The sequence below is a fragment of the Electrona antarctica genome, assembly GCF_951216825.1.
Source record: "Electrona antarctica genome assembly, chromosome: 10".
Classification (NCBI taxonomy): domain Eukaryota; kingdom Metazoa; phylum Chordata; class Actinopteri; order Myctophiformes; family Myctophidae; genus Electrona; species Electrona antarctica.
In genome coordinates this window covers 21452858-21473822 of record NC_136791.1, presented here as the reverse complement: position 1 = coordinate 21473822, position 20965 = coordinate 21452858, and the positions used below count along the sequence as shown (strand labels likewise).

Here is a 20965-nt window from a genome sequence, read left to right as displayed (position 1 = left end):
TATTTTTAGATATGGCAGTTTTAGCCCTCCATAAACTACAGGTTAGTTGACAGGTGCCAAATAATTAAGTTACTTTTCCAATTTTGATTATTATTACAAAACATGATATTTTATACATTGGCTAACCGATCTACAAGCTCTGCCATTCTCAAAACATTTTGACACATTTTTAAATAACTCGAAACAAATAAGTGTTTCTACATGGTTGTATTGTTACTACCTTTTTTTAAGATATTGTTTTTTATCATTTTGATGGCGAGTACAGTTCAGTAAGTTGAAATGAGGGTAGAGAGATGGGGAGTGACAACCAGCAAGGGTCACGCTTGACACGCCAGCCTGACACGCTGTCAGGCTGGATTAGCAGCCTCTAAGGTGCTAGGCCGGCCCGGGCTGCTACTACCTTTTATTTCACCTGGAGATGTGTGTCCATGCAGACGGTGCTGTCCTAGTACACGGTGACGGTGGCTACAGGCAGCCAGTGGTTCCAATGTTGTGTTGTATGTGTGTGTCCATGCAGACGGTGCTGTCCTAGTACACGGTGACGGTGGCTACAGGCAGCCAGTGGTTCCATGTTGTGTTGCATGTGTGTGTGTCCATGCAGTGAGAGAGAGAGTGAGCAGCAGACGCGGTGCCTTCCATCATGCCTTCCTACACGGTGACGGTGTCTACAGGCAGCCAGTGGTTCGCAGGCACTGACAACTACATCTACATCACCCTGGTGGGCACGGAGAGATGCAGCGACAGGACGCTGCTGGACAAGACTTCGAGAGGGGCTGTGAGTTGGCCTCTTTGTGGCACTGATTCTCGACTGTGTGTGTGTGTGTGTGTGTGTGTGTGTGTGTGTGTGTGTCAGTCTGTGTGTTAAAGTTAAAATATATAGAGATAAGAAAAGAGGTTTCTGCCCGACAGCAACAATATGTTTTTCATGATTTGAGCAGAGCTGACTGTAACTTCACGGAAACACTGATGAAACATCACAGCTTGTGTAACGGTCTCTAACGTTGGTTAAATGCTGGTATAAATGTAGTACACACAGGGACTACACAATACACAGACACCACTTGTTAAATGAGTATAATGTAGTACAGTACAGAGACTACACAATACACTGACACCACTGACGGGGGGAAAATCATCAAACTGTATGAACACATTCCTCATTTCCTCTGCCTCTTCTGGAACGTGCTCTTCAAGTCTGAGCAGCATTAAAAGAAAAATGTGGTTCAGGTGAATCACAGGTGAATCACACCTGAACCACATTCCCAGGTGGATTGAACTGTTATCTAAATCTCATCATTTGTAAACATGTGACACTCTGACACCGAAGCCTGTTTTGTCGTATGGCCGTCCGAACGTGCCGCTCGCATTGGATTCAAGTTCTCAGTCGCCACGACTGAATTTCCAGTCATTTGGATTCTGGTCAGTCGGTCAGCTGGCGGGTCGGTCAGCTGGCGGGTCAGTCAGCTGGCGGGGTCGGTCAGCTGGCGGGTCGGTCAGCTGAGGGGTCGGTCAGCTGGCAGGTCGGTCAGCTGGCCGGTCGGTCAGCTGGTCAGTCGGTCAGCTGGCGGGTCGGTCAGCTGGCGGGTCAGTCAGCTGGCGGGGTCGGTCAGCTGGCGGGTCGGTCAGCTGAGGGGTCGGTCAGCTGGCGGGTCGGTCAGCTGGCCGGTCGGTCAGCTGGTCAGTCGGTCAGCTGGCGGGTCGGTCAGCTGGCGGGGTCGGTCAGCTGGCGGGTCGGTCAGCTGGCGGTCGGTCAGCTGGCAGGTCGGTCAGCTGGCGGGTCGGTCAGCTGGCGGGTCGGTCAGCTGGCCGGTCGGTCAGCTGGTCAGTCGGTCAGCTGGCGGGTCGGTCAGCTGGCGGGTCGGTCAGCTGGCCGGTCGGTCAGCTGGTCAGTCGGTCAGCTGGCGGGTTGGTCAGCTGGCCGGTCGGTCAGCCAGTAAATCTAATTCGGTGTATTGTTTCCGTACGGCTTGTGCCGTCGGCCGTGATGTGTGCATGCCAGTGTTGATTTTGTCGACTAAAACTAAGACAAAAAATATTCGTCCACTGATGTAAACTAAATGGAAACTAAATAAAAACTAAGCTATGATGACTAAACTAAGACTAGATATATTGACAATTTTGTCAACAAATAAAAACTAGACTAAAATGTCAGGAAGGGACTAGTGGACAAGAGATCCAGTACAAGTCATTTTACAATTAGTTGCAATTAGTTGCAATTAGTCGCTGTGAGCTTGTAGATCGTCTATTTTCAGCAAGTGTAAAAATGGCATCAAGGCCCACATTTTAATCGACTAAATCATCTGTAGATTTAGTCGACTAAATTCTTGTGATATTTAGTCGACTAAAACTAGACTTAACACTAAAACATAACGGGTGACTAAAATGTGACTAAAACTAAATGAAAACTATTCAAGAGACTATATGACTGAAACTAAAATCAAAATGTGCTACCAAAAACCACACTGTGCGCATGATACAGGTGGACTCGTACGGGGTGAGCGTGGGCGAGGACCTGGGCGTGGTGGAGATGGTGAGGATCGAGAAGAAGAAGTACTGGGTGCAGGACGACTGGTACTGCCGCTACATCACGGTGAAGACCCTGGCCGGGGACTACCTGAAGTTCCCCTGCTTCCGCTGGCTGGTGGGCGACAAGGAGGTGCAGCTCCGCGACGGCCGAGGTACATTCATTGATTGATTGATTGATTGATGGATTGATTGATGGATTGAATTTTTTTATTTCACAGTATGTAGAATACTGTATGGGTATACATTTCAAACGAAATCAAGTCAATCCAAAAACTGTTACTTTGAGGACGAAATCATGAAAAGTAGGGGTGCACGATTATGAAATTATGACCAATATCCGATTATTTGCATGGTCATATACTGCCGATACCGATTCTGACCGATTCTGATATTATATACAGAGGAAACAAGCCTAGGCCTCTGGGGGCTTGGCCCAAGGTCTATTTGATTTGGCGTTTTTTGACTCCCTTACGGAGCTATGTGTGTGGGTGGGTGGGTGTGTCTGAGCATGAAAACAGCATGGTTGTTTTTCACCACCTGTGCGCAACCTAACACACACACAAACACACACGCACATATTAACTGTAGGGTGATTTTGGTTGTGTCAGTACATTAAAGTGACAGTACAGTACAGTACAGTAGAGGGACCCCCACACGGCGGCTCGCCGGAATCGGGCCGGCACACTGGGTGCGTTCCTGTGGGTCTGGATGCTACCGATTATATCGTGCATCACTAATGAAAAGTACTAAGACTTGTTTACATCAGGGTCCTCCATTTTCAATTCATCAGAGCATTTTAAGACGTACACTTCTATGAAAAACAGGAAATCAGACTCTGACTTTATTTACGCCGGCCAGTTTGGAATTGCAGCCGACATGACGTCATTTAGCCCGGTCGATGGCAGTTGTGGAAAATAACCAAATACATTTACTCGAGTACTGTACTTGAGTACAATTTTGAGGTACTTTTCTCTGCCTAGGCCAGTGGTTCTCAAAGTGGGTGCGGTGATGAAAGTCCAGGCGCGGTGTCGCAGAATAGAGGGTATGCGCGTGACATCATCATCATACCCGGAAGTTATGCAGGAATGCCTACTGAGTGGCAAAAAACTACTTTCTGGCCTTGACAGCCCATACAGCCAAACAGAAAAGTCCTATCTGATTGCATTCAATTACGTTAAACGACATTAAACTCACTTTGCCACTCGATTTGCCATTCACTTTATGTATGCGCATACCCTCTATACCTTGATGATATCTGGACTTCATCAATATCACTTCAGTTTAATCACTTCTATACTTAGTAAAGCAGACCTGAGCTGCACTGTACTTGACAAGCTCTTTTTCCATATCTACACCAAATCTCTTCACCAAAAATAGTAGATGTACAAGCTCACAATGCGTCATGTTGTGACGCATTGTGAGCTTGTAGATCGGCTATTTATGCACATTTACGTAGCGTAATAATGACACAATTAAGGTTTTTAAAAATTAACCATATCATCATTTCCAGGGAAAACTACTGGCCCTAGGCGATGGTATGTCCGCATGGCTTTTATTGATCCATAACTCTTCCCACTAGTCAGTCTTGTTTGTTGTCTGTGTTTGTTGTTGGTTTATTTTAGCACGTTTGCCACAAGACGATAAGACAATGCAGACCAGACAGCACCGATACAAGGAGCTGGAATGGAGACGAAAAGAGTACAGGCAAGATCCACCTTTACTTTTCACTGAAATGGAATCGCTGAAACACTCCCAGGGGAGTCCCGACATGATTTATTTGTATTATTATTATTATTATTTTGGGGGGTCGTGGTCTGAAAAGGTGTAGTGAGCATTGTAACTAAAGAGTGGACTGTGCTTTAGGTGGAGTGAGTGGCAGCCAGGGTTTCATTGTAACTAAAGTGTGGACTGGACTGTGCTTTAGGTGGAGTGAGTGGCAGCCAGGATTTCATTGTAACTAAAGTGTGGACTGGACTCTGCTTTAGGTGGAGTGAGTGGCAGCCAGGGTTTCATTGTAACTAAAGTGTGGACTGGACTGTGCTTTAGGTGGAGTGAGTGGCAGCCAGGGTTTCATTGTAACTAAAGTGTGGACTGGACTCTGCTTTAGGTGGAGTGAGTGGCAGCCAGGGTTTCATTGTAACTAAAGTGTGTACTGGACTTTGCTTTAGGTGGAGTGAGTGGCAGCCAGGGTTTCATTGTAACTAAAGTGTGGACTGGATTCTGCTTTAGGTGGAGTGAGTGGCAGCCAGGGTTTCATTGTAACTAAAGTGTGGACTGGACTGTGCTTTAGGTGGAGTGAGTGGCAGCCAGGGTTTCCCATGAACATCGATGCTAAGCGCTACAGTGAGCTGCCCCGGGACATTCAGTTCGACAGCGAGAAAGGAATGGACTTCATACTAAACTACACGAAAGCGTAAGTACTGCCCTGGTCTTGGCGCTATAACAGGCCGATGTGAAACGTTTGGGGCAGAGGTTCTACTCGGGCAACCCAGGGTGAGGGAGTGTGCGTTCACAACTCTGCTGCAGGACACAGACAAAACATAATACTCTCTGCCACACCTTTGGGCACAACTATGGTGCATGCTCCATAGTTTGTGTTACTTTCAGAAAGAAAGAAGAAAAGAAAATAAGAGGATGAGAAACCACAGAAATGAATGAATGAATGGTGCCAGTGATGCCCTGGCGGCCTGGCCCCTGATGACTGAACCTCACTGTGACAGATTCACTATAGAAGGGAGCAGATGACAGTATATAGGATTTTGGAGCAAATAGCCATCCATTCATCTTCAACCGATTATCCGTAGTCGCGGCACCGGGGGCAACAGCTCCACCGGAGAGCTCCAGACTTCCTTCTCCAGGGCAACATTAGTAACTTCATTATGAGGGATCCCGAGGCGATCCAAGGCCATCTGATCCTTGGTCTGAGCATGGGGGTCTCCTTCCAGTGGGACGTGCCTCGAGGACCTCCCTAGGGAGACGCTCGAGAGGCATCCTAACCAGATGCCCGAATCACCTCCTAAGCTGTCTCCTTTCCAAGCGAAGAAGCAGCGGGTCTACTCCGATTCTCTCTCGCGTGACTGAACTTCTCACCCTATCTCTAAGAGATAGGGTGAGCCACACGTCTGAGATTTGATTTGATTTATTTTTGAGCAAATATCTCTTTTTTATCTCTAGTGATTACAGAGCTGCTTGCCATGCCTCAGATAAAGACACTAATCCGATGGCACCGGGAAGAGTACACGAATCAAACAACACATTTTGTTTATACCATGGCATGGCAAGCAGCAGGAAATGTACCATTCTAGGAAACACAGAGCTTGTTCATCCAAGATGGCTGCTGTTTATGAAGAGAATTCATATGGTTTATGTAGAGAATTATGTAACTATAATGATGATGATGGTGGTTGTGGTATCATTCTCCGTCTACAGAATAGAGAACCTGTGTGTGAACCAGTTCATGCACATGTTCCAGTCCTCCTGGGGAGACCTTGATGACTTTGAACGGATCTTTGTCAGAATCAAGAACACCATCTCAGGTCAGTCCCACGTCACAATGGATCAATCACTTTTACTTTTACTTTACTTACAATTTTCAATACTTTTACTCCACTACATCTCAAAGTAAATTATTGCGAACGCAGTGAGCATTTACTATGAGACCCAGCAGATCATGTCTGTGTGTCTGTGTGTGTCACGCTGTAACACCACCCGTCCGCCACCAGAGGGCGCAGCTGTATCACACACAAAAACACACACATGCACGCACACACACACACACAAACAACTTAACTTAACTTAACTTAAAAAAAAACTTAACTTAAAAAAAACTTAACTTAAAAAAAAAACTAAAAAAGAAAAAACTTAAAAAAATAAACTTTAAAAAAAATCTTTAAAAAAACTTAACTTAAAAAAAATAAAAGCTGTATCACACACAAAAACACACACACACACACACACACACACACAAACAACTTAACTTAACTTAAAAAAAACTTAACATAAAAAAAACTTAACTTAAAAAGAAAAAAGAAAAAACTTAAAAAAAGAAACTTTAAAAAAAATCTTAAAAAAAACTTAACTTTAAAAAAAAAAAGAGAACTTAAAAAAAACCTTAAAAAAGTACGTAATTTATTCTAATTGTTATTGCAATTTACAAGCTGCGTTCGCTTCCCGCGTTCGCGTGTCTTACTTGTACTTTTAACTCCACTACAATTATGTGAAAACTTTTATATTACTAGATTTAGATTATTATTTCATAATAGATACTTTTAATTTGGGTAAATATTTTGAAGCTAATACTTTTGTTAGTACATTTTGAAATATGGACTTTTACTTGTAACAGAATTTCTACATCGCAGTATTGACACGTAATAAAAGTGTACTCCCCCCCCCCCCCCCCCCACCACAGAGTATGTGATGAAACACTGGAAGGAGGACTTCATCTTCGGCTACCAGTTCCTCAACGGGGTCAACCCAGTGATCATCAGGAAGTGCCTCGAGCTCCCCGAAAAGTTCCCTGTCACCCACCACATGGTGGCGCCCTGTCTGGAGAGAGACCTGACCCTGGAGGAGGAGATACAGGTACCTGTCTGTCTGTCTGTCTGTCTGTCTGTCTGTCAGTGGCGTGCACAGATAGACACCTGCCCTTTTGGCAATGTGCCCGTTTGAAAAAGAATTATATATACATATATTCTTTTATTTTTTTTGTACAGTGTACACTGTACAGTATGTGGACCATGGTGACATTTAATTGATCAATTCTTGATAAAAAAGCTTCTAATATATTATCTAGGTCCCAAAATCTATAAATCTTACACTATAGAGCACCGAAGTCTGACGTCACTTTCAGTAGAGGGCACCAACACACAGGTTCATGTATTATTTTATTTGCATTGAAATCTCCATAGGGCGATTTTAGGTCGCTTCATATAAGAACTGTGTTTGAAAAATAAACCGACTACCCCGGCCTTTCTGTCAGGGGAGTGGCTGTGCATCGTTAATGATGTCCATTCATATTTGATACAGCCAGTTTCTGGAGAAAATGGAATTAATGTGGCCGCAAAAGCCTTGAAACTACATATGAAGGCAATGTCGCTGCTAATATACGTCACGCCCAGCTGTCAACACATTGCGTTCCTGAGATTCCTCGTTGATGTAAGCTCAGCTGGTGGTGACTCGACTCGTACTAACCACGAAACATTAAATATCAATAAAATTAAAATAAACGTAATTGACATTCAGTTTCTGTTGTGCGACTGGCAGATGCAGCCACCTCCCTACCCGGAAATGTAGTCTCTGGGTAGTTTGACTCGTTTCTAACGCTTATTTTGTTACTCTTTGGGTATATTTGTACATTTCCACCTTCAGTCGATGCTTCATATCCATATGAGTGAAAAGGCCGGGGTGATCGGTTTATTTTTCAAACACAGTTCTTATATGAGGCGATCTAAAATCCCCCTATGGAGATTACAATGCAAACTAGAAAAAGTGCCCTTCTGGGCACAGGTCTCCACCAGGAGGATAGGACTGTGTGAGATGTTTGGCAAAATGTTTAGGAGTAATATAAACATGTTTTTGTCTCCACCAGGCCGAAGGCATGGGGAGAGAGTATGTTTTGCACTCCGTCCGTGTGTCCGTCCTTCCGTCCGTCTGTGAACAGTTAATCTCCGGCACCGTTAACCCGGTCGATGCCAAACTTTGCACACACACTCCCTGGATGCCAACGATGAACCTCTGGCCCGCATTTTCCAGAACGGCCTGTTATAGCGCCACCATGAGGCAGCTTTTCACATTTTTTACCTAAAACTGCACCGATCTGCGTGAAACGTTGCATGTACACTCCCTAGAGGCCAAGGACAAACCTTTGACCTGCATTTTCCGCATCTGCCTTTTATAGCGCCACCAGGAGGCCGACTTTTGTAAAACACATCTTTTGATATTACTCCTCCAGATTCTGTCCAAAAATCTCACAAATCGTTACACAGTATCTCTATGGTCATGTGCTCAAGTCGGATCTGTCCGATATTTCATATTCCATCCTAATTGGCTATAATTGGCTTTTACAGTTTGCAAGATTGCCCCGTTTTGAACAAAAGTCTCAAATCAGGAACGCAGCATGCAATTTACGTGAAATCTTTCATACATTTTCTTACTAGGCTGAGGAATATATCCCACCCTTTTCACATTGGCCTGTTATAGCGCCACCAACAGGTTGATTTTTGCAAAACACATTTTTGGAACAAAATGCCTCAAATCATCCAATTGCCATCAAAGGCAAACATGTTTATATTACTCCTAAACATTTTGCCAAACATTTCACACAGTCCTATCCTCCTGGTGGATACCTGTGCCCAGAAGGGCACTTTTTCTAGTTTTGTTTTGTTTTTTTGCAACAATTTTCTTCATTTTGTTGAGGAAATGCAGAGCCAGATCACTCATAGCATGAGGATAGAATTCTGGATGAGCAGGACATGTGCAGCATTTCGTACAAAACGGGCCACTCCTGAAAACTTTGGAAGGCAATGTTAGCCAATCAGTGTAGAATCTGAGAAATCCAACAGACTCGTCTTGATCACATGACTACAGAGATCATGTGTACCGATTTGCATGACATTTGGATGAAATCTGTGCGACTAACATAAGCAATGTGTTTTGCAGAAATCGGCCTCATGGTGGCGCTATAACCGGCAGATGTGGAGGGATGCAGGGACAATGTTTTTCCATGGCCTCTAGGGAGTGCGCATACATAAGTTGTATACAGATCGATGCAGTTATAGCTAAAAACAGGAATTGGCCTGTTATAGCGCCACCTTGAGGCTGATTTGGGGAAGAAATGAGTGGCATGTCGTCCTCGGCCTAGTGGAAATGTGCGTGTATAATTTCACGGAAATTGCACACTGTGTTTGTGATTTGTGGCATTTTGTTCGAAACGGACCAATCATGTGAGCTTTGGAAGGCAATCTTAGCCAATCAGGATGGAAGATGGGAAATGGTGCAGATCCGTGTTGATCACATGATACACTAGATAGTGTATACCGAATTGTGTGATGTATGGATAAAATGTGTACGAGTAATCTACAGAAATGTGTTTTGCCTAAATCGGCCTCATGGTGGCGCTATAACAGGCCGTTGAGGAATATTTGGGGCAGAGGTTCGTCGTTGGCATCCAGGGAGTGTGTGTGCAAAGTTTGGCATGGATCGGGCCAACGGTGGCAGAGATTAGCTGGTAACAGACGGACGGAAGGAAGGACGGACGCACACACACACACACACACGGACGGAGTGCAAAACATACTCTCTCCCCATGCCTTCGGCCTGGTGGAGACAATAAAAAGTACATGAGCCTGTGGACTGACGCCCTCTACTGACAGTAGAGGGCAGTGACGTCAGGACTTCGGTGCTCTATTAAGGCAACCGGCCGGTTCAACGCGCTGCACAAGGTGCCCTTTTTTCACTTGAGCACCTGCCCCTCTAAATGTCTGTGCAGTGTGCACGCCACTGCTGTCTGTCTGTCTGTCTGTCTGTCTGTCTGTCTGTCTGTCTGTCTGTATCGGTGTGGTTGTCTCTCCCTCTCTCTCTTTTGTTGCACACACATACACACACACACACACACACACACACATATATATATATATATATATATATATATATATATATCCCTTTTCTAACCATAAATCCTGGGTTACGCTTATATAGTTGCATGCCTCATGCCTGTGTCGACTTGCTCACCAACCACAGCTGATCTACAGCTGTGGTTGGTGAGCAAGTCGACACAGGCATGAGGCATGCAACTATACTAGCTATACATCTCACATACACCTTTAAGCCTAACAAAACTCTAAATGCCAAATCCTATTAAACCCCAACATGATGAATTCTTCAATTCTTCAAATTCTGAAATTGTGGGGATCTTTGGCCCGCAAAGGTATCTCTCTCTCTCTCTCTCTCCCTCCCTCCCCAGGCAGGTAACATATACATAGCAGACTACTCTCTCTCTCTCTCTCTCCCTCCCTCCCAGGCAGGTAACATATACATAGCAGACTACTCTCTCTCTCTCTCCCCCAGGCAGGTAACATATACATAGCAGACGTCTCTCTCTCTCTCTCTCTCTCTCTCCCCCAGGCAGGTAACATATACATAGCAGACTTCTCTCTCTCTCTCTCTCTCTCTCTCTCTCTCTCTCTCTCTCTCTCTCTCTCCCCCCTGCAGGTAACATATACATAGCAGACTTCTCTCTCTCTCTCTCTCCCCCAGGCAGGTAACATATACATAGCAGACTACGAGGCCCTAGAAGGCATCAGTCCTAACCGTACAGACCCGTGCACCCTGCAGTACCTGGCAGCACCCATCTGTCTGCTGTACAGGAACGCCGTCAACAAGATCATGCCTCTGGCCATACAGGTGGGGAAATGGGAAATGGTGCATTTTTATAGCGCTTTTTAGCCAAAGTGCTTTGCATCACGCATTCACACACATATTTATACACCAATGGCGGGGGAAACCATGCAAGGCACCAACCTGCACATCAGGAGCAATAGAGCGCCAAAGTCCTGACGTCACTCGCTCATCCCCTGGTTCATGGAAGTTTTTACATATGGAGAATAACATGGGGAGGTGAGGTGTCGGGGAGGTGTCTCTGTATTGTCTGTTTCTAGCGAAAATGTAACCAATTCAGTAACATTAGTGTTTTCTCTCAGTCAGTTGATTCTTCATATCCATATGAGTGAAGCGGCCGGGATGATTCTTTTTTTCCAAACACAGTTCTTATATGAGGCGATCTAAAATACCCCTATGGGGATTACAATGTAAATAAAAAGTACATGAACCCGTGGACTTAGCGCCCTCTACCAATATTGACGTCAGACTTCAGTGTTCTATTAGGGGTTCAGAGTCTTGCTCAAGGACACTTTGACACTGGGGGAGCCCGGGATGGAACTGGGAACCTCACGTTCCCATCCATCCGGCGCCTCTAAAACCCTAAAACCATGAACTAGCATGCTTGTCATGGATTAAATGTCTCGTTCCAGTTTGATAAAGTTTGCACGGACGACTCAAAAGCCTTTTTTTTTATAAATATATTATAATTAGACACTATGAAGATATATATATATATATTTTTGCTTTTGTGCCTTTGATAGTTACAGTGAAGACAGACAGGAAAGAGGGAGGAAGGAACAGGACACGCAGCAAAGGTCGTCATGAATGGGACTCGAACACGCAACGCATTAGTGGTCATAGAGACGGACAACATTTTATCTTTTTATTACCGGTATTATCTGTTATTAATTGTGTGAAGGGCAAAAAGTGTATTTTTTAATAGGTGAAGAGGTCGCACACACCAAGTAAACTGCAAACGCACCATAAGTCAGAGTACAGTGGTTAGAAGAAAGTTATCAAAAAGTGTATTTGAAATTATTATGGAATGCATGAACGAATGAATGAATGATCGAACGAACGACTGAATGATTGAATGGACCCATCACGTCCCTCCGTCCTCTCTCTGTCCCCCTGCAGTTGGGACAGACTCCGGGGGACGACTGTCCCATCTATCTGCCCAGTGACGCTAAGTATGACTGGCTGCTGGCCAAGATCTGGGTCCGCTCGGCAGACTTCCACATCCACCAGACCATCACCCATCTGCTGAGGACCCACCTGATGTCTGAGGTGTTCGGAGTGGCCATGTACAGACAGCTGCCTGCTGTCCACCCTGTCTACAAGGTAATCAGAGTAACTAAGTACATGTCCACCCTGTCTGTCTACAAGGTAATCAGAGTAACTAAGTACATGTCCACCCTGTCTACAAGCTTAGTAATCAGAGTAACTAAGTACATGTCCACTCTGTCTACAAGGTAATCAGAGTAACTAAGTACATGTCCACCCTGTCTACAAGATAATCAGAGTAACTAAGTACATTTAATCCCCACTCTCCTCCAAAACCTCCCTCAAAGACAGTACGTTTTTGCATAGAACTATACATTTGTTTGTCATTAAAATGTTCTGATGAATTGAATATGAAGGACCCCAATGGAAACAAGCCATAGTAGCATACCTTGTATTGAACTGTACTTTCCTGTGCTTATTTTTCTATAAATTGTTAATAAAGTATTAAATCAATCACGTACTGTACTTAAAGGTTTCATGACATTCATTTTCATTCATTTGTATTTTTCGTTTTTCTTTTAGGTTTTTATGATACCCAAGCAACCTGAACTTTGATTTTCTGTGGTCTGGAGTTTTCTCTTGTTCTGAAGCCTTTTGAGCTGCAATGAAAACAGGAAAAATCCCTCAACATTGATATCTGCTGGCAAATTCTTATTTCATATATGGGATTTGTGGACTCTTACCTCACAGTTCACAGGAAAATGAGAGCACTTTACTTGTTTGAGCCAGAAAACCCCAGACCACAGAAAATCAACTGAATGTTAAAAGTTCAGGTTTTTTGGGGGGGGTTCAATTGAGGCTGATTCTTCAAATGCCTTCTAAATCAGTAGTTCACTTCTCTCACACTTTCAAGATTCTTCAAAAATGTTCAAAAATAGCAGATGTACAAGCTTGCAGCACGGCACTCCAGCTTGTAGAGCTGCTATTTTTTTTAATAGCCAGCGCTAAAATCTAAAACAACACAGATGCTTTCCTGGTCTTAACAATGTTGAGTGACGTTTTCATTACTTCATGAGTATGTCTGCTTTTCAATACTTTATAGAGATGTTTGGTTGGTTGGTTTATTTGCTGGTTGGTTGATTGATTGATTGATTGATTGCTTGATTGATTGATTGGTTGGTTGATTTCTTCTAGTTACTCATCCCACACGTTCGTTTCACCATCGCCATTAACACCAAGGCCAGAGAACAGCTCATCTGTGAGTGTGGCATCTTTGACAAGGTGAGAGAGAGAGAGGGGGGGGGGAGGCCCCGATTTCCGATCTCCGATCACGTGATCAGATCGGGACAACCCTAGTCACAATCATTTTAACCGCTTTTGCGCTCCGGTGTTGCACTCTGAAAATAGCAGATCTACAAGCTCAATGTTCCGCATGCAAGCAAGTGTAAAATCAGGCATTTACAACGCCAACCAACTGTAGATTTAGTCGACTATAAACTCTCATGATATTTAGTCGACTAAAACTAGACAAAAAAACTAAAACATTTAAATTCAGATGATTAAAACATGACTAAAACTAAAATAATGGAATTTTAGACAAAATACGTTATGGCTAAATCAACAAAATCCAAAGGTACTGTCCAAACCCAACCCCCCATGCAGGCCAACGGTACGGGCGGAGGGGGTCACGTGCAGCTGGTCCAGAAGGCCATGAAGACGTTAACGTTCAGGTCCATGTGCTTCCCGGACGCCATCAGAGCGCGCGGCGTGGACAGCACCGAAGAGCTGCCCACATACTTCTACCGGGACGACGGGTACAAGGTCTGGAACGCCATCAAGAGGTGGGTTCCTGGTGGGCGCTGGGCGTGTTCTCTCCTCCGCATCATCAGCAAATGGCAAAAGCAGATTTTGTGTGGAGTTTGCATGTTCTCCCTGTGTCCCCTCACAAAAAACATGCAGTAATCCTGGTCTCTATACTGCCTCCCCCCAGTCTTTGGCTGGGGATCGAAGCCCTGACCTCCCAGTCTCAGGGCGGACACTCTAATCACAAGGAAAAGGAAAAGGAACTGGTTGGCATAACGGGTTCCTTCCACGCTCTTATAGGGGGAGAGCGTAGTGACGCGTTCGGTAGGATTTTGGCTTATTTGGGCACCATCTTCCTGCCTACATGTAGGCTATTAGGATGCTAGGCTACTTGGCTGCCAGTGTAGTTCGTAAGTTTGCTTGTCAGTGACGCTGGTGTGTATACTGTCACTGCAGTACACCATCTTCCATCTCTTTACTATCTTTGACTTGTCACAACTCTTCTACTCTATGGCTCCGGATCGATGGTGGTATTATTATTATTCGCTGTTAGAAAATGTTTGGGTGTTCTGATCTGATAGCCGCCTCTCCTCCCCTCACGTGAAAACAGTTCTCAATCTTTACATCTTACTTGACGAGAAGACATGTGGACATATCCTCCATGGAACCAGGGAGAGGGGGAAAAACACCACGAGAGTGACGAGTGATCAGTCAAACATGTGTTCTCTCCGCAGTAAATAAATAATCTGTATGTGATCTGACCATTATTGTTTTGATTACACTGTCATGCGTGTTTGAGGACAGGTAGAGAGCAGAGCATACATGTGTTTGGGAATGTTGCTGAAGGTTATGTTATTTTGTCAGCTGAGAAACCATACAGCGTGTATTTAATTATTTGATATCTCCAAAGACAGTCAACGCATGCACTGCAAGGCTTAATGGAATCATAATTCTGATGGCCCGCGGTGGAAATGGAATGGACAAGTTGGGGTATAAAAACGGACAGGGCAGACCCACTACTGTTGTGGATCAAGGTTATGTTATTTTGTCATCTGACACCCAAACCATACAGTGTTTATTTAATTATTTTATATCTACAATGGTATATGTCTCCACAGTGAGGCTGTAAAATGTAGCCTAGCAGCCTACTATATAGCCTACTAGCCTACTGGTAGGCAGGAAAATGGCAACCAGAATAACCCGTTCTGAGCCAAACTCCTCCCTACACTCTGGCCCTATACGTCCAACTGGGGAAACTCCCCCTGTCAGGTGAAAAGAAACGGCTTGGACTCCTCGTGCATAGAAGGAAGCATGAGGTCAGTCCGTTGCTCTCCTCAGGTTGGCATGTAGGGAATGTAGCGGCCAGGATTACACTAGACAAATACAAAATGAGTGGACAATAATGTTACCAGAAACACACAAAGATCTAGCCCTGAATGACCATAACAGGTATACAACTTTGAGAGTGTTCCATTTGAACACTTGCACCCCTTGCACATAAAACGTTTGGGAACCACTAGTACTAGTTGGACTCCTAATATGCCGTAGTGCCATGGATTAAAAGCTAAATTTAATTATTATAATTTTTCAGTAATTTCTTGAAGAAAACAATGAAAAATCTATGGTATTCCATAAATTTGAAAACAAATGGTCGATGCTATTTTCACTGGTTTAGGTCCCGACCCGGGCAAACGTGTCATTTCAAGCTAAAAGGTGTGGGAACCACAGACTGTGACAAAATCTCTGTCCCATGTCATCCTGTTGATCCTAGTGTTTGTCTCACAGCTTCATGTCAGATGTATAATTTGATATATAATATATGTATATGTAACTATATCGCATCATTATATGTCTCTGGCAAAAGTATGTTACAAAGAAATGCAATTATCTCATGTTCTGTATTTATTCAACCTTTTTGGCCAAAACCAAGCGATATTAAACCCTCAATAACTAAAGAACTGAAAATCTCACTTTTTTTTCCTTTTTTTCTAATAATGGATGTTGTGATTCAGATAGAATGTGACCCTACTGTCTGTCTCCTGATTGCAGCTTTGTGTCAGCTGTGGTGAACATCTACTACAGCAGTGATGAGACGGTGGAGGCGGACGAGGAGATACAAGCCTTCGTCAAAGACGTGTGCAGCTTCGGCATGCAGGACTTCGACTACTGTGGTGGGTGCAGAGTCATTGTGCGTGCGTGTGCGTTTGTGTGTGTGTGTGTGTTTCAAACAAATTGCATTCCACTGCCACCAGTATGTCATCATTGATTTGTATGAGGACAGACACAAATCTGCATGGACAAATCCCCTCACACATTAAAACGTCATCATCGGTCACCACCTCAACCAGTGACTTCATTGTGTTTTCAATGAGTATAACATGGTGAAACATGGAGTTTGAAGTTGAATGGAGGCGTGGGTACGATATGGGTACCTCACGATACGATATCTGTAGCGATATTAGGCCCACGATAATGATAATATCACGATATTTGATATATTTGATATATTGTGCTATTGCGATATTCAATATATTGTGAGATTTCATCAACAATATATCACGATATCTGTAACTGAAAATGAAAAAATAACCATAAAAGACACAAATCTGGAATTGTGTCTTTTTTCCGAAATCTTTTTTTTGTGTGTGTCACTGGCCAATAAGTACATTAATCTTGCACCCTCCAAACAGTAAAACACGACTGCAACTTTGCAACTTGTTCCCAACTTGTCTGTCCACAACAATGGGTAGGATGATACAATAATATATATATATATCGCGGGAGGAAGTATCGCGATATATGTGATATATGGATATCACATATCTGAATATGTTTCTGTTAAGCTGCTTAAAAGCCAGAGCAGACCCTTGACCTGTGTGACAGCCACAGTACTGTTGTGACTGTGATGCCATCTCCATCTCATTGTGAAAGGTTTGCTTCCTGCATTTCACCACATTTTGCACTAAAGCTTTTGCAACAAAACCAAAACAAACAAAGAACGAAAGAAGGATCGCAGATCTACAAGAATAGCACACCTGTTCATTTGATGTATGTGCTCACCTTGCTTGAGAGCAGTCACTCTGCTCTCTCTACTCTCAATCGACTTTTTGTCAATTAAAAATATTTGCCCCCAAGTGTTTTTGCAGATTAATCTAATTTCATCGCAATCGATTCCCATCCGTCTACATGTTATAATTTAGATTGCCAATTTCCGTGTGCATTTTAGTGCGACACCCGCACACAACCAAGCATGCATAACCATAAAATGATGTAGTTCTACTGGATCTCTCGCCCCTTACTAACATTTTAGTCTAGGTTTTATTTGTTGACAAAATTGTTAATATAATAAATATATATACTGTATTTAGTCACAGTTTATTCTTCATTGCTCAGTTTTTATTTGTTTTTTCCTCATTGACAAAGGACCGTCGACAAATGTTTTCCGTCACAGTTTCAGTGGACAACATTAACAGTGGTTTTGTGTCAACGTGTGCGGAATTCCCCAAGTCAACATTAACAGTAGTTTTGTGCCAACACGTGCACTGCAGAGTTCCCCAAGTCAACATTAACAGTAGTTTTGTGCCAACACGTGCAGAGTTCCCCAAGTCAACATTAACAGTAGTTTTGTGCCAACACGTGCAGAGTTCCCCAAGTCAACATTAACAGTAGTTTTGTGCCAACACGTGCAGAGTTCCCCAAGGCAACATTAACAGTAGTTTTGTGCCAACACGTGCAGAGTTCCCCAAGTCAACATTAACAGTAGTTTTGTGCCAACACGTGCAGAGTTCCCCAAGTCAACATTAACAGTAGTTTTGTGCCAACACGTGCACTGCAGAGTTCCCCAAGTCAACATTAACAGTAGTTTTGTGCCAACACGTGCAGAGTTCCCCAAGTCAACATTAACAGTAGTTTTGTGCCAACACGTGCACTGCAGAGTTCCCCAAGTCAACATTAACAGTAGTTTTGTGCCAACACGTGCAGAGTTCCCCAAGTCAACATTAACAGTAGTTTTGTGCCAACACGTGCAGAGTTCCCCAAGTCAACATTAACAGTAGTTTTGTGCCAACACGTGCAGAGTTCCCCAAGTCAACATTAACAGTAGTTTTGTGCCAACACGTGCAGAGTTCCCCAAGTCAACATTAACACCCCGAACACCTGGGGTTGTTTAATCCATTAAATCAGAGTGCCCAGCGATTTATAGCAGCGGAGCACATTTAGCGACGGACCAGACGCTATCCCGGATGTAGCTGAAGTAGCTAGATGTAGCCAAAACACTCCCGATGCGAGGTGTGATAAATTCTAACGCGACTAGCGACGGAACCGCGATGGGCCGTCTAACACTAGCATGTCGTAAAATCAGATAGAAGTAACATGTGCTTAAATTCATATTTAGAAAATGTTTCAGATGTCAAAGATTTCTGAGATGATGGAATGGTGATGGATGATGATGGTCATGGAAGGGGAACCTTCTGAAAGCTTCATGGGCAAAGATAATCAACTCCAAACAACGGTCAAAATGACCTCTCAGACATGCTAGTGCACATAATCTGTGCTTAGAATTGGACGTTATGATTTAGATCAAGAGTTATTCACGTTTTAAGATTTTCGGTCTCATCTGCAAAATTTTCAATTTAGCCGACGTCATCATTTTCGATGATGTCCCACCGGAAAATAACATTGAATGTTGCACAACAGACGCTCCCAGCCTGTGGAGCGATGCGATCTTGATAGCGGTTTTGATATCAATAAATCTCCGTCCAGAGTGCTGGGCGTTAGTAATTGATTGAACGGAGAACTCCGTCCTTGCCGCTCAGGGTGTTAACAGTGGTTTTGTGTCAACACGTGCAGAGTTCCCCAAGTCGCTGAAAAGCCGTGAGGAGCTGGTAGAGTACCTGACGGTGGTCATCTTCACCGGCTCAGCGCAGCACGCCGCCGTCAACTCTGGACAGGTGTGTTCTTTACCGTCAACTCTGGAGAGGTGTTTTCCTTACCACAGTGTTTCTCACTGTGGGTGGGGTCCAGGGACCCCCCCAGGGGTCCTTGAGAGGGTTCCGTAGTCTGAAAACCCACCTCTTCAGACTCCACCTTAGCCCGCAGTATACTTGCCCTAGCCTCAACGACCTTGCAGGTGTATACAAAGGCTAAATGATGTAATTTGGATAGCATATTATTAGTTAGCATTCTATAGTTTATGCTATACTCATGGTTTCATTATATAGATATTCTACCGTTAGACGGATGTTAGGTGTGTGTGTGTCTGTACGTCTGTAATGCACATAACTCAAGAACCGTTCGCCCCACCGACTTCAAATTCGACACACGCGTTCCACACCACCACAGGGAGTGCAGCCGGTGTCGAGTCGGTCGGACCCACAGTTGTCCAGAACCGCCCCAAAAGGCCTCTGCCCGGGCTCTGGACAGGGCCCCTGGCGTGTGTGTGCGTGCGTGCTCACGTATACAGTATAACTGGCATGTGTGTTGTTTGTACTTCAGTAAAATGGGTGTCTATGTGTGTGCGTGTGTGTATCTCTCAGTATGACTGGTGCTCGTGGATCCCCAACGCTCCCTCCACCATGCGTAGGCCCCCTCCCACCCAGAAAGGGGTAGCAGACGTCCAGCTCATCGTAGACAGCCTGCCAGACCGCGGGCGCTCCTGCTGGCACCTGGGGGCCGTGTGGGCCCTCAGCCAGTACCAGGACAATGAGGTAGGGGGCCCCCAGGGGCCCACTGAATACTACACACTACACCTGGGAGCCGTGTGGGCCCTGAGCCAGTACCAGGACAACGAGGTACTGTTGTACAAGTACACACTACACACTACACCTGGGGCCCCACTGAATACTACACACTGAAAACTACACACTACACCTGGGGGCCGTGTGGGTCTCCGTTTTGACTGATTAGTTCAGCCACGCCCGGCAGCCGGCAAAAACTAGAGTTCTCAACAGGCCCGAAAATTAAGGCCCGGCCCCTACCTGGGGGGTCATCAAACCCTGTACACTCAAGACTCTGCCCCCGCTGCCACCCTTAGATCTCCATATATGGAGCTGACCTGTTCTGACATTCCATATGTTGATCTGACCCCATCAAACCCTGTACACTCAAGACACACTCCATATATGGCCAGTACAGAATTCATCTGACACCCCCTTGCCAAAGCGCCAGCGCTCGCCCAGCAGTCTGCTGTCACCCAGTCGGATGCGTGCACGCAAGCCCTAAAGGGCGAGGTCACTCCTCGCCCTCAGGCGTCTTACTGGTGTACCCTAAGAGGAAAATGGCCTCCATGTTGACCCGAAATAAAGTTAGTTTTTTTGTCCGTCTTCCCTTTTCAGCTGTATCTAGGCATGTACCCCGACGAGCACTTCATAGAGAAGCCAGTGAAGCAGGCCATGGAGAGCTTCAGGAGGGAGCTGGCGGACATCGGCAGCGCCATCACGAAACGCAACGAGGGAAAGAGGCTGCCCTTCTACTACCTGTCCCCCGACAAGATCCCCAACAGCGTGGCTCTGTGACGGACCGTTACTGGCTCTGTGACGGACCGTTACTGGCTCTGTGACGGACCGTTACTGGCTCTGTGACGGACCGTTACTGGCTCTGTGACGGACCGCTACTGGCTCTGTGACGGACCGTTTCAGGAAATGTAAGAGAGAAAAACAAATAACCTGTGTTTCAATTTTCAAACGGATCCGATGTACAGTAGTTATTATTTAGTTTAGACAGTCTCTTATTAATAGTTTTGGTCTGGCAGCCAGCAGGCTTTTTTGTTCGTGGGAAATTTGGTATATATATATATATATATATATTATTATTTTTTATTGGCCTAAAATATTGTCTATATACATACATTCATGAATCCACCTGCTGACCGGCTGTCATCATTGAGCAATTTATTTTATAGGGGGTTATATGTGATCACACCATTAACTATAAAGGCACAATTTTCAAAATGTCATTATGCTTTAATTAGCATATGACATGTCAAACTAGGGTGTTTTCATGATTCTGAATCCATTCCAAGCATTTGCTTTGCATGAAA

At 44.5% G+C, this 20965-nt stretch overlaps 1 protein-coding gene across 1 annotated transcript; it reads left to right on the top strand.

The window, feature by feature from the left end:
* Window positions 1-640: 640 nt before the first annotated feature.
* On the top strand, window positions 641-20441 carry LOC306930760 (polyunsaturated fatty acid 5-lipoxygenase-like; the record flags this gene model as incomplete). The annotated part of the gene is made up of 14 exons (XM_079511856.1): window positions 641-775; window positions 2480-2678; window positions 4149-4230; window positions 4817-4939; window positions 5956-6062; window positions 6935-7107; window positions 10780-10926; window positions 12040-12243; window positions 13321-13407; window positions 13789-13967; window positions 15979-16100; window positions 18778-18878; window positions 19464-19634; window positions 20262-20441. 14 exons carry the CDS (start codon window positions 641-643, stop codon window positions 20439-20441), a joined length of 2010 nt encoding a protein of 669 aa, XP_079367982.1.
* Window positions 20442-20965: the final 524 nt, after the last annotated feature.